The sequence below is a fragment of the Manihot esculenta genome, chromosome 1 (assembly GCF_001659605.2).
Source record: "Manihot esculenta cultivar AM560-2 chromosome 1, M.esculenta_v8, whole genome shotgun sequence".
Classification (NCBI taxonomy): domain Eukaryota; kingdom Viridiplantae; phylum Streptophyta; class Magnoliopsida; order Malpighiales; family Euphorbiaceae; genus Manihot; species Manihot esculenta.
The window spans coordinates 40788843-40806497 of record NC_035161.2 but is presented as its reverse complement, the minus strand read 5'-3'; the positions used below and the strand labels follow the sequence as shown (position 1 = coordinate 40806497).

General features: G+C 30.5%; 1 protein-coding gene across 7 annotated transcripts; it reads left to right on the top strand.

Annotated features, from left to right (window-relative positions):
* Positions 1-10525: 10525 nt before the first annotated feature.
* Positions 10526-17493, top strand: LOC110614736 (jasmonoyl--L-amino acid synthetase JAR6). Of its 7 annotated transcripts, none has more exons than XM_021756395.2 (5): positions 10526-10794; positions 11840-12151; positions 12242-12343; positions 12430-13223; positions 14674-15303. In XM_021756395.2, the coding sequence occupies exons 2-5, from the start codon at positions 11859-11861 to the stop codon at positions 15210-15212; spliced, it is 1728 nt and encodes a 575-aa protein (XP_021612087.1). In that variant the 5' UTR covers positions 10526-10794; positions 11840-11858; the 3' UTR covers positions 15213-15303. The 7 variants fall into 7 exon arrangements, with proteins under 7 accessions (XP_021612087.1, XP_021612069.1, XP_021612076.1 ...); XM_021756377.2 differs by having other exon boundaries at positions 11706-12151; XM_021756384.2 differs by lacking the exon at positions 10526-10794 and adding an exon at positions 10805-11451.
* The last annotated feature ends 162 nt before the right edge of the window (positions 17494-17655 follow it).

The window sequence follows — 17655 nt, the reverse complement described above, 5'->3', positions numbered from 1 at the left end:
AATCTATCAGGTATAGTCGTCTCTCTGAGATGATATCCCTTTTTATTTGATGAAATTTTATTAATACAATAAGTAATTTTGCTTTCAAAAACAAAAAAATAATTAGCTAATTAATTATAATTCTAAAGCAATAAATTGCTTTAATCAAATTAGCATTAATGCATTACATTTTGTTTGGGATGTAAATAAATTAAATCAAATAAATTAAAATATTCAGAATTTATTCAAAATTCAATTCGATAAAAATTCGATTAAATTCGACTCGATTTTTAAATAAACTATAGTCGAACTTAATTTTTAAACTCATTTAATAAACGAGTCAAGTTTGAACTGTATAGTATTCAACTTGTTAAAACTCGTGAGTTTGACTTGTTTTCAAGTTTATGAGAAACAGTTTCATTAAGCATACTGAAATTAATATTATATGATAAATAAATTTAAATTTTATATATTTTTATAAGCCAAAGCTATATTTTTTAAAGTTCAGCTCTATATAATTTAATTACACTCTTAAAACTTTCATAGATTTTGATCGTTAAAATTTAATAGCTCATCTTTATAAATTTACCAGCTAATTTGTATATATATTTGTTTAGCTAAAATTATTTAACTGTAAACTTAAATTAAACTATTTGTGAACCATTCGAAATTAAACTTGATAAAAACTCGACTCATCTAAATTCATTTAGTAGCCAAACTTGAATTTATTAATATTCAACTCGTGTTCAAACTAAAAAAAAATTGATAAATCAAATTTAAATTTTTCAAAACACAATTCGAGTTTATATCCTATATTTTAGCGTACCTAAAGTTAACAGACATGTATCCACCGTTGGTAGTGGAAATGTTCCAGAAGTGCACTAGTTAAAAAAGGTACAAATTATTGCCCACTATATTCATTTTCATATATACAATTATAGGTCGATCCTTCATCTTTAGATTTATTATTAAAAATTTTTTCTACTAATCATTCTTTAATATCTTATACTTTTAGATCCAACATGTGCTAATTATTTTCAATTCCTTAATGGGGTTTCAAACATTTTTTTTTATTTGTTAATGGCAATGTTTTTTAGATAAAGATGATTATTTAAACATTTTTATTAAATTAATCAAATTAAATTAAAAATCATATTTTTAACTATATAATTAAATGAAATTATTATATATAACTAACTAATATAACAAGAAAATAAAATTGTGTCATGATTGATCTATCAATTAAAGCTATATTGTAATTGGTTAATTTTATAAGAAAAAAAAAAAGGCAGTTGGCACCTATAGCCATCACTCGAATGGTAATCAATAAATTCAAAAGAAGGGCGAGAAAATCATAATATTTAAAACTAATAAGTAGTTGTATAAGATAATAACATATTTTTATCTCTCTGACTTTTATACTGTAAGAGGATGAAATTGATTATAGTATTTTCTAAAAATCTAGTGATAATATGGCCAACTCGTTGATAAGAGATCTTACTGGATAATTGGTCGGGAATTTCGTGATTACAGACGTAAAATGAGATCTGCTGAATTGTAGTCGTTAACGATAACTTTCTATGAAAACCTGACTTCTTTCGGAGAGGGCGAATTTTTAACGAAGAGTCGAGCTGAAGCCGACCTAAAGCGTCCATATTTTATTTTAGATAAACTATATTTTAGTCCCTCTAGTTTAATGAAATGTTTACTTTTAATCCCTATATTTTTAAAAACCTACAATTTAATCTTTCACATTTAAAAAAACTGTAAAATAGTCCCTACCGTCAAATTTTCAGTTAATCTCCTGTTTATTTTAATGAAAATGACTAAAGTGCCCTTTAAATAAAAAAATCAAATCAAATACTATTCACTCCATCCCACTACCTCCCCTCCTCAATCCTCTCTTTCTTCTTCTACTCATCCTTCTCCTTCTTCTTCTCTTCATCCTCCTTCTTCTTCTTCTTAGTTGCGGCTGATCTCCTTCTTCTTCTTCTCCTCATCCCACTACCTCCCCTCCCCAATCCTCTCCTTTTTCTTCTCCTCATTCCAATCCTCACCCTTCCTTAATTGCCAATGAGAAATCTTTGATTCACTCTTCTCCAATTGCATGAAATCAAACACAAAAGAAGAAGAAGGATGAGGAGAAAAGGAAGAAGATGATCGAAAAAAGAAAGAGAATGATGAGAAGAAAATGAAGAAGAGGATTGGGAAGGAGAGGTAGTGAGATGGACTGATTTGAAAGTGAAAAATAGTGTTTGATTTGATTTTTTTATTTAAAGGGTAGTTTAGTCATTTTCATTAAAATAAACAAGAGGTTAACTGAAAATTTGATGGTAGGGACTATTTTGTAATTTTTTTAAATGTAAAAGATTAAATTGTAGGTTTTTAAAAATACAGGGACTAAAATAAATATTTTATTAAACTAGAGGAACTAAATTATAGTTTATCCTTTTATTTAATAAATATTTTATTAAACTAGAGGAACTAAATTATAGTTTATCCTTTTATTTTCTCTCTATAGAATCGATTATTATCTGATCGTGAATCTATTTTTGAGTGTCACTTTCAGTATATGATTTTCTTTGAGCAATTATTATATAATATCACTAATATTAAATTTTTTAAATAAAAAAATGTTTAATTGGAATATAAAGTAACGGTTCCGCCACCAATTACATGAAATAATCGATGAAAATGAGGGATGATAAAGGAGATGGATATAATCTAAATTTTATTTGCAATCGTTGGGCTCAATTTAGCTTCGTAACGGATTCATCTTGCTTTCTTAGTTGAATAAAGCTCACTTTTGAAGAAGAAAAAAAATCTAATAAAATAAAATATATGTATTTTTATTTAAATGTATATATATACATTAAATATATTGTCTTAATTATTAAGAAAAAACGGATGTCTGAATCTCTCGTAATAATAATATCGGTAATAATAAAAACTCTTTTAGGACAACTAAATTAATTTTTGTTAGAGTCATGTTTGCTATTTATATATTAAAAACACATTTTAAAAATATTATTTTTTAAAAAATATATTTTTTATTATTTAACTATAGTATTAAAAAATAAAGTCTCTATATATATAGTTTTCATATTTTTTAAAAGCTATATATTTTTATAATTTATGTTGTTGCAAAAAATATTTTAGAAAAAAAATTACTTGATTTGGTAATGTCCTTTGGGATTTTCTAACTACTATTTCTAATCTTTCCATTAATTAATGTATTTCTATAATTATATCATTAATTAATATATTTATCTCTCATATTTTGTAATTCGTATATTTTTTTACTCTGTTATATTTATTTATCTTTTTTTTATTTAAAAAAATAAATATTATAAATTCAAATATAAAAATAATTTTTTAAATTGATAAAACTACAATACTACATATTAAACAATAACTGAATTACAAAATGATTTGAATGAGAATTTATTGATAAAAATTTTACACTCACAGATTTAATTTGGTGTTAAGAGTATATCAGTAAATTTAAAAAATTTTAAATTTTACTTTTTAATTTTTAATTTTTATTTAAAAAAGATGGTGATAAAAATTTTAATATTAAATTATATTTCTGATTAATGATTTGCAAATCCTGAGCTTATCCATCTAATTTATTTTAAGTTATGAGTTAAATTTATATTAAAAATAAAATAAAATAAAATAAAAATTCATGAAGATCTTGGAACCTCCTGGATCCAGATTAAGCTCATCTTCACTACAAGACAAATCAATAACCAGTCCAGATTAATTTTGCATTGTTGAATCTCTTAAAGCAGAATTTTGCAATCTCAGAAAGATACATGTTTAACGACTACATTGATATAGGACAAAACAGATAATTTTATTAGGTAAATCCACATCATCACTCCTTAAAAATACGTCACATTAAAAATAAAATAAAAAAAAAGTTGAGGCGCATATAGTAAATAACTCCTGAATCTTGGCCATCAATCAGACAATGACCCAATTGCAAATTTATTCAATTGGTCCCCTTTCGCAAAATTATTTAATTTTATATATTACAATACTTTTAGATTCAAATACGCTTCTAGAGGCTATTATTATTATTATTATTTTTTTAGAACATAAAATAGTTACATATTTGAATAAATTAAACGTGGGTTGAGTCCATGGGCTTTGTGGTAGATTAGCGAGTTGGATTAAAAAACCGTTGCCTCGGTGTCCCACCAGTTCCCCACTAGATTTTAATTTGGACCAGACAAGATTGCCTTCAAAATTACAGACATATTTTATATTATTATATTTTGGTCAATTTGTATTTTTTTTTCATATCTACAATGCTTTTACCAATTAAATCATTAACTAATAATTATGTGCATGTTTGGTTTAATTAGCATTACTAATATTATCAGCAATTAAATTATTAGCTCCATAATTGCTTTTTCTCTTTAAGAAGAAAGTCTTGTAGAATAAAATCTTAAGAAGGAAAAAAAAGATAAGGATTTGGATGCAATGTTTTTGGCTTAGAATCTTGTCCCTGGAAGGGCTCCACGTAAAATCAAGCGTTAATAACAATTCTTTTTTTAATAATTAACGCTAAAAAGAGGCTTAATTAATTGAATAAAAATTTAAGAAATCATACAATGATTTTTTTTTAAATAATTGTTGTTTTATTATTATAAAATTATTTATATTGAAATAAATCATCTAAAATTAGTTAAATATTTTCTTAAAATCATATCTGAACTAATAAAAAGAATTTAAAATTGTAATTATCATCTACCTATATTTTTTATATAATGGATAAATATTCGGTATATTCTACATATACACTCTCTTACTCATAAAAAAAATAGATGCATTATTTATAATTTTTAAAAAATTAAATTTTTATACATGAAAATATAAACACATGATATACCGAGTTGGTGCTGAAAAATTCATTTATAACATATTCCTTTGCAAGATTCTTACTAGTACACAACAAAGACATGTAATTTTAGGGATAATTTTTACTTGTCATCTCTCAATTTTAGAAGAATTTTAAAGTGTTCACTGAATTTTAATTTCTTTTTTAAGACTCTCAAAATTCTAATTTTTACATAAAAAAACACTTGTTATGCTTGTCAGCTATTCTATTTGAAATTTTGAAATTAAAATTTTTATTCTCTCACATGTGGAATTGAAAATTGCAAAAGTTATGTATTTTGTGAAAGAATGATGTGTTAATTTATTGATCTTGCATTTTTTTATATACACACTTGTGGATTTTTTGGATTGAATGAAAGGCCAGCTCATTGTGCTAGCAAATAATTAAAAAAAAACTGAAAAAATACAATATTTACATTATACATGTATCTTTTAGAATTTTCATTTTAAGAACAAAAAATGTTGTCGTTTCAAGTTTGGATAATATTTCCTTTTCATTGAAACGTCGTCGTCTTGATCTTGGTTGAGATGCTATAGTTTTGCCATCTTATTAAAACATCTTCATCCCTTCGCAAGAATAAGACGAATCTGAAGGGTGCGGTCTCATCTTGGACAAGAGATGATGTAGGGTAGAAGCTCATAGGGATTTCATAAAGAGGTCTGAGATTTGATCCATCAAAGAGAATAGGGAGTTGAGCTTCGATTTGGAATTCCCGAAATAAGTATGCTATTCACTATAGTTCACAGATCGTGGATGCTGAGAAGAACAAACCTTTATGGGAGCTTCCTTTGGGATATCATACGACATGCAAGGCAACATCGAAATGTGGCTTGTGAGGGAGATACATGTATTGACTCAACTATTGCATGGAGCATGTTATGTCAGGCCATGTGAGATTGAGGTATAGAAGCTGTCTGATTAATCTCCTATATTATTCTGTATCTAGTAGTATTTCTCCTGTATCTTTGTCAATCTTTAACCTTTTGAGGAACGGGAAAAAAGCTATCTTTGCATCCTGTAGCTTGGCATCTCTTATGATATCACTTGCATATTTTCCGTTGATGTACGAACATGCCTTCAGTTAACCTTGCTATTTCAAGGTCGAGAAATATCTCACATGTCTCAAGTTTTTTATTGTGAACTCATCATGTAGATAAGTCTTTACTTCAATTATTTATTTTTTATCTGCTCCTGTGATTAGGAGATTATCTACATGAATAATTAGGGCTAGAAAAGAATTATTAGAGACTTTAGTGAATAGACAATAATCAATTTCTGACTACTTGAAATCGTATTTGCAAAACTTTCAGGTTAACTCCCTATTACATTGCTTACCATCTTGTTTGAGTACATAAATGCTTTTGATTAGCTTACATACGTGCCTTTTAGAAATGTTGTACCCTTCTAATTAGCTTACATACATGCTCTAGTGCCTCCATATATAGGTCTTCATCAACATGTCTATGAATATATATTATTGATATCTAATTAATGTATTGTCCAATTCTAAGTTATTGCTATTGTCATGAATGTTCTCAATATTGTTACCATTGATAACAAGAGAGAAACTGTCATGGTAGTCAATGCCAGATAATTGGCCGTAACCCTTTGCAACTAGCCTTACTTTGTATCTGTTGACTGTCTCCTCTACATTATATTTAATTCTGAAGATCCACTTGGAGGCAATTGCCTTCTTTCCTACAAGTAACTTGATTAAGATCCATATGTCATTTGTTTCTAATGCTTTTATCTCATATTGCATAACTCTAATCCAGTTACTAGTGTTGTCAAAATGGGTTGTTCAGTCTGGCTCAACCCACGCGGCCTCTGATGGGCATCGAGACCACTAAAAATAAATTCCTGCTAAAAATAAAACTTGTGATAATGGTAAGCAGGGTCGATCCCACAGATATTGGTAAGTAAATTAATTCTATTAAATGAACAAGAAACAAAAATAAAATAAAATAAAATGGGGGGAGGTTTTGAATGTAGAGAAGGGAAAATAAATAAAACCAATTCAAATAAAGAAGCAATTAAATTTAAGATGAGAAATATTCAGTTAAAGGAATAATCTTAGTTTCGATTTTTATTGGTTGATCATAGATATAAAAATAATCTTAATTTAATTATTGATAAACCAGTTATTGATATAAAAAACACTTTAGAAATCTAATCATTTCTTAAATTTTAAACTAGCTAAGAGATGCTCGTTAATTAGGTCTAACTTTTGAACAACCGTAATCTAATTCTAATAATAAACGCGATATGCTCGATTTATTTAAGTTAGATTATACTGTTTCTTAGGAAGGTCTTACGCAACCTAATTCACTACTTATTTCAGTTTAACTAAATAATTATGGATTTAATTAATCTGAATAGCAATATATCATTCTATCAATTGAGTAATGACGTCTTAATGCAATAACCAACAGAATAATAGTAAATAATAAATATGAGAATAATATAAATACCAATAACAATTGAGAAAACAATAGAATCACATAAATCTCACAACCAATTGAACTAAAATCTTAATTATTCTTTAACTGAAAATAAGAAACTAGCCACACATATTCATAGCTGAAACACCACAATGAGAAAAGTATTTTCAACCTCTTAAACTAATTAAGAATGAGAACTGAGAGATGAGACGAGATCGAAGATACATCAGAATGTCTTCTTTTTATAATGCTAAGAGTTCCGACTTAACCTAAATACAAATAGTTAAAATCAAAGTCAGTACATATTAGCATATGAGAGTTACCTGTTTGTTTTTCGGATTTGAAACTGGACTCTGTTTGCTAAATATGTTATGTCCATAACGTAATCCATAACACAGTTCATCTAGGAGTTAGAGTTTAAATGACTCTGCTTCTTATCCTTCTATGGATTTGGTTATGCTCACGTTTGATTTCAGAATATAGAGTCCAGATTTTTCTCTTATTATTCTCTAATTCTTATTTAACCTATCAAGATAATAAAATTTAAACGAATTAATTTGTTTTAAATAAAATCAAACTCAATATCTATGTATTTTAGAATATTAAAACTATATAAATGTGCATATTATTAACCTCGATCTCAAAATGGATCGAACTAAAAAAGTCCGTTAAAATGGACTTCTAATATTTAGGCTCGGTCAGGTCTGCAACCAACCTAAGCAGCCCGCTTTTTATAAAAAAAATTGAATTAAAATTTAAAAGAACTTATTAAATTCACACTATTAACTAAAGTTATATATTATACCAACCACAATCAATAAATAAAAAAAGATATTATAATCAATAAATAAGTTTCAATTCTGTATTTTTTTTTCTAAAATCTAAATAGACCTCATTAAACTCGTCTAAATAATAAAATAAACTTATTAAGAACTATACAAAATAAAAAAAAAATCAATCAACACCATCTTCCTCTAAATCAACAATATTTAAATCTTGTTTGAAAATTAATACATATTCTCTATCTACCTTTTTGTTGTCATCCACATCTTGGTTTTTATCTATAAAAAAATAAAATTGATGAATAAAATGATGTTACTTAAGTATTTTTAAAACGGGTAGTCCGCGAACCCATCCGGTCCAATCTACATGGGTGTGATTCCAAAACGAGTCAAGTAAAAAAGCCCGTTTTAAAAGCAAATCTCAAATCTTTTGTTCAGATTCAAAAAAAATATACGCAATCCCGAGCTGTCCGCGGATTCAAGCCAATACTAGTTGCTGTCTTTTATTGCTCCCTATAGTTTTTAGGTTCTAACACGTTAGATAATGCAACTACAAAATGATTATAATTATGATTGAATGTGGGTGAGTGACTAAAGAAAGTAGTTGAAGGTGAACAAGTATGTTGCATATGCAAGACCTACATTTTTTTTTCTATATGGTATTTGTGCAACATAATCATCTAACCATTGTGACTTTGATATCTATCTTGTGCTTTTCCTTGTTTGTGATGGTGAGGGAATCTCTATAGTATGATTGAAAACTGTAAGTTCTAGTGTAGGTGTGTCAATCTCTTGTGGTTGTGTGGGATTGGTTTCTGGCATGTGATGAAATGTGCTTTGGTCTGAAAAAGTATCACAATCAAATTGGGTAGGGGCACAACAGCAGTTTGGTTATGCTGTTCTTAGGAGTAAGGGAAGATATTTTCATAAAAAATAATATTTTTTTAATAATATTTTTTCTTTTCTAAATCATATAACTTATATTTTTTAAAACCTATGATCAAATCAATAAATATACATTTAAAATTCATATAACTTATATTCTTTAAAACCTAGGACCACATTAATAAATATACATTTAAAAAGCTTTTTTTTTCCAACTTGTTTTCGTGTGGTTATGTATTTGTGCTGAAAATGAATGATGTTTTAATTTATTGATGTTACATTTCTTTATATACACACTTGTGGATTTTTTTGGATTGAATGAAAGAGTTGGCTCATTGTGTAAGCAAATAATTGAAAAAATAAAAAAAAATAAAAAATACAATATTTATATTATACACATATCTTCTAGAATTTTTATTTCAACAATCAAAATCATTATCATTTAAAGTTTGGATAATATTTCATTTTTATTGAAACGTTGTAGTCTTGATCTTGATTGAAATGCTACCATTTTATCATCTAAATAAAATATCTTCAAAGATTTACAAAATCTCTCTCTATGCAAAAAGGTTAAAGTTAACCTTTTCATTCATTTCTCTCAAGATCTCTCTCCCCTCTCCTTACAGAAATTTCCTCAAATCATAAAAAATATTGAGTTATGAGAAAATAACCAATAACTACAATCGAGTTAAATAATCCAAATTATTGACTTTATTGTTATCAAAATATAAGTTAATTTTCATTTCAGTTACCTTATAAATTACAAATTCTATAGAATATTCCAAGAAAAATTACTATTATAAGAGGCTTTGTGAAGGAAAACCCAACAAGGAAAACAAATTTTAAATTGGTTTAGAATTATATTAAATAATCATCCATGCATAGAAAGCTAAAAGCTAAAAAAAAACAAACTCAAATACCATTGCAATTAAATCTATCAAAGAAGATGCAAGTAAAATATACTCAAACATGTTGCAAAACCCCATCAAAATATTCATTTAAAATCTCAAAACAGTAAATCCCATTAAAACACTATATTCATTAATTTAAAGACTTATAAAATAAAATGAGAATTGGAGAAATAAAATCTAAGATTTATCAAATTTATTTAGATATATTTATTATCAAATTAAATCTGTGAATATTATCCTAAATTATTACTAAAGGTTATATATGTGGGGGAGAAAAATTTATTATTTATTTTATATATGTACATGGATAAATCACATTTTATTTTAAACGGACAATTGGACGGAAAATAGTAAGAAGAAGCTTTTTAATGTAAAAATTGAAATTCATGAAATTTTAAGAAATAGATTGAAATTCAGTAACCACTTTGAGACTCAAAATTGAGGGATAATCAGTGAAAATTATGAGTAATTTTGGTAAGGAAAGCAAGGACAAAACTGTCATTGGATGAAGTTTTGGGCAAAATGGGAATTCTGTCTTTATAACACGGCGAAAAGTGGAGGGCTTTGGTCAAATGGAAGAGGTACCGCATTATAGACATATATAATGAAAGCCCATAAGGATCTTCCGCTCATCTCCCAGTAATCAAATGTTCTCACTTTCTTTCTTTGTAAAAATCTCTTTCACCTCTATCTAACATTGGCTTCTCCCTCCGCCCAGAGTGAGCAAGACAACTTGCATCGATATCAGTGATTCAGTAACTTCTTCTTCTTCTCCTCCTCTCTTTAATTCGTTACTTAGAAAAGCTCGCTTTCTCTTCATCATTGTACTTGCCCAGTACTCTCTCTTTCTTTCTGAAAGTCGCTGCTGTTTTTCTCTCTGTTTACAGGTATTGTCTCTGCTGCTTTGTTCTAGAATTCTGTAATATGGTTTTCTTGATATGGTGTATACTTTTTCTTTTTCTTTCTGTTTGTATTTTGGTATCTGTAATTGTTTCTGACTCGAAGCTGTTTGGTACTTTTTTCTTTGTCAATCGCATGGAGACCTTTGGATGTTGTTCTTTATGGAGTACCTTTTCTTTCTATTTGATTTTTGCCTGCTCAACTTTCTTTGTTTTTTTTTTCCTCGTGGTTTCTTTCTGTTATACTATTAACGAGGTAAAACAACTACTTTAGTTTTGAGCTTTAACTCGGTTTGTGAATTTGAACTCTACTCGTTTTCTCGCTGATTTCCTACTGTTTATTTGTGGCTTCAAATTCTTCTCTCTCTCTTTCTCTATTTTTTTCCTGGAAATTTCTGGAGAGTTGACCCGTTGACTATCGTCAAACGAAGATCAACGCTTTCAACTTTGAAGGCTTTTGTTCGCTAATCCTCCTTTACATCACTTGCACAATATTAGTGAATCCTTTTCCTTCCTTCTACTTATCGTAAGTCAATCTCTGGCTTTGTTTGTTGCTTTTTTCCTTGCAAAAATTACTACAGCAAAGCACTTGTTGGGTGCCTCTATTCCAATTTTCAATTTAATTTGGTTGCAGAGAGCAATGAGGTAAAATGGAAGAAAGTAATCGAGTTCTGAATTCTGGATTATTTCCTTTTCTTTTCTTTTCTCTAGAAAAAATATATTTGTGAACTTAAACAATCAAGCTCTTCGTTGACCGGAGGTTTTGGTCGTTGGATTGACAAATAATTTGTATTTGAAGATTAAATTAATTGAATTTATTTTCCATCAATCTTTATCTGCTGCTGACTGTGGTTCTTGATGTTAACTTTCCGGAATTATTTCTCTCTCTGAATGTGCAGAGCTGTTAAGCATTTTTCCTGGCAAGCCTATTTTTTTCCTGGGTCCTAATTAGCTCATTTTTGGCGTCAAATTCAATCATCTTCATTCTGTCGATGACGTATGACTCCCAAATTCCTTTTTGTTTCTGGTGCAGTTTAAGAAGTTTAGTGAAGATGTTAGAAAAGATGGAAAAAATTAACGTCGATAAAGTGATAGAAGAATTTGAAGCAATTACAAAGGATGCTGAGAGGGTCCAGATAGAGACCCTCAAGAAGATTCTGGAAGAGAATGGCTCTGCAGAGTACTTGCAGAATTTGGGTCTCAATGGACGAACTGATCCAGAGGCTTTCAGAGATCATGTTCCCATTGTTACTCACAAGGACTTGGAACCTTATATTCAAAGAATTGCAGATGGTGATCGTTCCCCTGTTCTCACCAGAAAGCCCATAACAACCATATCTCTGAGGTAGAAGCTTATGCTGTATGTTAATTTCATGAGTCAGACAGCTTTTCATGTTATCCAAGTTTTAGTTTTGACAAACTTGGATTATTGCAGTTCGGGTACTACTCAAGGAAAGCCAAAATATCTACCATTCAATGATGAATTAACAGAGAACACCTTGCAGATATATAGAACTTCTTTTGCATTTAGAAACAGGTAATAAAAGTGAATTATTATCTTACTAGCAAAGCCTTTCAACTTTTTGTAATTTAGGGGATTGTTTTGCATTCACTATGATGCAGAGAGTTCCCTACTGGGGATGGAAAAGCCTTGCTGTTCAATTTTAGCAGCAAACAGTACAAAACAAAAGGGGGGTTGGCTGCTGGGACTGCCACAACAAATCTCTTCCGCAGTCCACACTACAAAAATGCATTGCAGACAATGGAGTTCAATTGCTGCAGCCCTGATGAAGTGATATTTGGGTCTGACTTCCACCAATCATTGTATTGCCATCTCTTATGCGGGTTAATCCACTGTGAAGAAATTCAGTTTGTGTTCTCTATATTTGCCCACAGTATTGTCCTTGCATTTAGAACCTTTGAACAAGTTTGGGAAGAGCTTTGTGATGACATTCGCAATGGGGTACTCAGCAGCCGAGTCACTGACTTTTCCATTAGAAATGCAATGTCACAAGTGCTTAAGCCAAATGTTGAGTTGGCTGAGCTGATTCATAGGAAATGCTCAGGATTGAGTAATTGGTATGGATTAATACCAGAACTTTTTCCTAATGTGAAGTATGTATTTGGGATAATGACTGGGTCAATGGAGCCTTATGTGAAAAAACTGAGGCACTATGCTGGTGAGATGCCTTTGGTGAGTGGTGATTATGGTGCTACAGAAGGGTGGATTGGAGCAAATGTCAATCCAAAGCTACCTCCTGAGTTGGCTACTTTTGCTGTGCTACCTAATATTGGATACTTTGAATTCATTCCTCTTGGAGACAATGCTGAGAATATTTTCACAGAGCCTAAGCCAGTGGGTTTAACGGAAGTCAACATTGGAGAAGAGTATGAAATCATTGTCACAAATTTTGCAGGTACTGTGTGTTTTTCTTTTGGGTTTAAATTCTTTCTTAGAACAACGTAGGTAACTTAGACATTAGGACTTCAAGTATGAGGAAATTGTCCATATCATTTTTCATCTCTTATGCATTTATCCTTGGGTGCTTTGTCTCTAATAAAAGCCATTTAGTCAAATCTACGGCCAAATTTTTTGCATCCCATCTGAGTGTAGAGACCAAGAAAACATATCTGAACAAAACGTCTCTTCTCTCCAGTTCTACCGTGATTATCAATTATTTTTGTTGTATTCTCTATTAGCGTCTCTATGACCAACAAGAACTATTTGACTTGACTTTTATTATTATTTTGAGATTAGGAGATGCATGCATCATTTTCTCTCTGTCATCAGTAAACTTTGTGTTTTATGTAGACACCTTTAAATATTTGACACCTTAGTGAGACCCCAGCTTTAAGTCATTATATCATAATGTCCCGCATGTGTTACACAGCATCAGGAAACACAATTTGTTTTTGCAAGAAAACCCATGTTTGCCACTGAGGAACTGTTTCAAAATTAAACCTTTAAATGTGTTGCTGCTTACTGCATTTCATTTAGTTAGCCTTGTGAGAGGATTACGAAGGGCATGTTGCCTTCTCCATTCTTTTTGTTTATCAAGAAGCCCGTTGAGCCTTCAGTTAGATATCAGCAGATTACTCTGTTTTACCTAATATAATTTTAGCTGAATGCAATTAGGCTTATCCAAGGTTCAAATCATTATAGTTGAGACAAAATGTTGCTTTGTAGGCAAAACATGATGCTTCTTCTTCTAGTCTTTGCTTGTAATCATATTGTTTTCCCTTGGTTGCTTTTCCCTTTGAATTCCTTAATGTAATTTTTGCTTTCTCCTGTCCTGAAGTCTTACAGTTCTTAATAGCTTTGCCTAGGAAAAGCAGTTCTTAGTTGTCCTTTTCAGAAGTATTGGTTTATTTATTGAAAGGAAACATGCAATTAAATTTCTCACCAATTATAAAGATTAAAAAAAAAGAAGAAAAAGAACAAATAGTACAAACTAGTAGGTATATGGTTGGGTGGGTTCTTTTTCCCCTTTTTTTGGGGGGATTTAGTGACTACTGATGGTGTACCCACAAGCTTCGAATAGGACTACTTAGAAGAACATGGCCTCTGGTCATGGATTTGAAATAAATAATAATAATGATAACACAGACTGGACGAAAAAAATTTATATCTTTATAGGTCTTGTATTTTAGCTATTTGACTACAGAATCCTGGATGTGCATAATTTGTAATTTTCACTTTGGACCTTCACCTGGTCTGATTGATTGATTTTCTCATGTCGGTAGACGTAGTAGCATACATTATTCTGGTCTTTATCCTATTCTTGATTCAAAAATTATCTGTATAGCCAAATGTTAAATGTTCATATCATTCCACTGATCTGCTTAAAATTTAACCTCAATCTGCAGGTTTGTACAGGTACAGACTAGGAGATGTGGTGAAGATTATGGGCTTCCATAACTCAACCCCAGAACTTAAATTTGTATGCAGGAGGAGCTTACTACTAACTATAAACATTGACAAGAACACTGAGAAAGACTTGCAACTCTCTGTTGAAGAAGCGGCCAGACTGTTAGCTCAAGACAAACTTGAACTTGTTGATTTCAGCAGTCTAGTGGACCGATCCACAGACCCTGGCCACTATGTAATCTTCTGGGAAATTAATGGAGAACCAACTGAGGAGGTGTTGCAAGAATGTTGCAATTGCTTGGACCGGTCTTTCCTTGACGCAGGCTACATCACTTCTCGCAAGATCAATGCCATTGGACCTCTTGAGCTCAGAGTGGTTCGCAGGGGAACCTTCCAGAAGATTCTGGATCATTACCTAGGATTAGGAGCTGCTGTTAGCCAGTTTAAAACCCCACGGTACATCTGCCCCACTAATAATGTGGTGTTGCAAATCTTCAGCAACAACATTGCCAAGACCTACAGCAGTATTGCCTTTTGAGTGAGTATATGTGAGAAACTGCTGGTTGATCATTTGCTTTTATAATAGTTCAATCTGCCAAGGAATTATATAGATTTTTCCATTCTGCTTAGTTGCATGCTCTTCTTTCAAAGAGTATAAGACTATTTAACTAAAATTTTAATATGAGATAATGACTAAATCAGTAACTAATGTCTCCTAAAATTATATTACAAGGATTAAGAAGGTATTTCTTAAAATTGTAACCTCTCATATCTAGAAAGAGCAACAAGGTTTCACTTATATGCATTCAACTTAGGTGGAGGAGTAAAATTCTTAGTTGCACCAGCGTGTTTATACACCCAACCAATTACAAATCACCAGTATATTTTTACAAATGAAATCTATCATATATGATAACCATAAATTGATTGAGTTTATACACTGAGGTATAACTAAGAATTTCTATTATTTTATATATAAAGTAAGAACTTTTTGGGTGCAATCGGATGTATTATTTCATATGCAATTGCAAAGTAGTCCTTATTATAATTTCAATCAGTAATTAGTAGATAATTGTTTCTTTTATTGGTTTCATTTTAAATTTATAATGCAATGGTCACTCAAGTATTTCTTAAGTCAGAAACTCATTGCTATGTATGCAATTGCTGTGGTTGGTGCAAGTAATTGGATTGTGATAAGAAATTTTCTTCGTTAAAAAAGCATTCTTTTTGATATTTTTATAATTAAATTATATAAAAAAATAGTTTAATATTTTTTAAATAGTATTTTTAAAAAAGGCATGCATATCTAATGAGATGCCATTTTAATGATTATTTTTGGCTGTAAAAGCCAATTTTTTAAATCAGCTTATCTGTCATTTTCTCCACCAAATTAAGCCAATTCTCTGGTTTTCCAAGGCACCCAAAAAGACAATCCGATCCCTAGAATTCTCATTTTTAGCTCTGCTTTTAAGGGGCAACTTCTGAAACCTAAAATTGTGTCCAACCCAACTATTAATAACCCATGACAATTGACAATCTCTCTGTACTTACTTACAGACCAAATTTGTCAGTATATTCTTCTGCGTTTTCCTGAGAAAGCAAACAAAATCTTGCAGATTCCCATGAAGAAAACGTTAGGGTTCCAAGAAGCCTTACTCATATGGGATTTAGACAGCCTCTTGTATGACTCATATGAGTTGGTGTCACTTAGCCATCACATTGAACGCCATCTAATGATACTGCCATCTCTTGGAGTATCGAGAAGGCCGTCTAATACAGTCACCGGCTCCGCCCTTTTATTGGGCTCCGGAGAAAGGGAACGTACGCGTGGTCGCTCTTCTATGGTTAAAAATTGGAGTGAGTTTGTAAAGTCAAAATTGTGGAGGAGGAAGAGGAGGAGGAATGGAATTGGACACAGCTTCAAGGATAAACCCAAGAAGGTGAAAGCAGGAGTACTGCCTTGTGGCTTCCGTAACAGTTTTCATCTGTGATTTGTTAAGGATTTAAACATGAATTAAGAATAAAAATAAGATGGGTATTAAAAAAAACTGAGCAATAAGGTAATCTTGATTTTTCATGTGTAAGCGTTAGATATTGTTTGTGTGATTTTTGTTTTGTTAGTTGGCGTTAGGACTGTCTGCTCTGGACCTTCCTTGAATCTGTTACAAATTGTAGTCTTGTCTTGTGCATTATCTTTAATGCATGCTTGTTTTTTTCTTTTTAACTATTTAAAATCCTTACTGGGACAATACACAAAGGAAAAGGGGTAGAGCTCGAAAACTTTATGTTCCCCACGAACTTCTCTGTTTTCATGGGCTCTGATACTGAAGAAGTGGCCATGTCCGAATCCCACATGGACATTTTAAGCCTAAAAGGAGCTGAGCTTGTTTTCTCTGCATAAACAGTTGAACAGTGGCTCGCATGTCATCGTTCTGTTGACAGGAGATTTTTGAAGCCCAACAAAAGCTGGTTTTGCTATTACAGGAAACATCCAATAAAGCACCAAAATTTAATTATGATGATATGAACAAACAAACAAGTGTGACTAAAATCTATAGAGATCACGTGTAAGAATCCACCTCAGAAGCAGCCAAGTTTCCAGAAATATTTTTGTATGAGTTTTGGGATTTTTCGGTGAAAGCTGTCTGGACTGTGGAGTGGAAAACGTACAGTACAGGGCCAAAGTTAAAACGAAGATGAACAATTGAATTCAAAGCAATTTCTATTTCAATTTCTTGGTCTTACGTCACATGTTCTGCTTTTCATACTGCTCCTGTACTTCCTCTGTCGGATTCTTACATGCTAGCTGATTCTGGGTGTATCTCATTAGCCTGTACTATCCATTGCTTGTGAACTTTATTTTTTTTCATAATCTTTTTAAATTTAATTTTTTTATAATAATGTAATTTCTTTAATTTTAATAATTTAATCCATATAATTTTAATATTAACAACAATTTAATCTTTTTAATTTGAATTAAA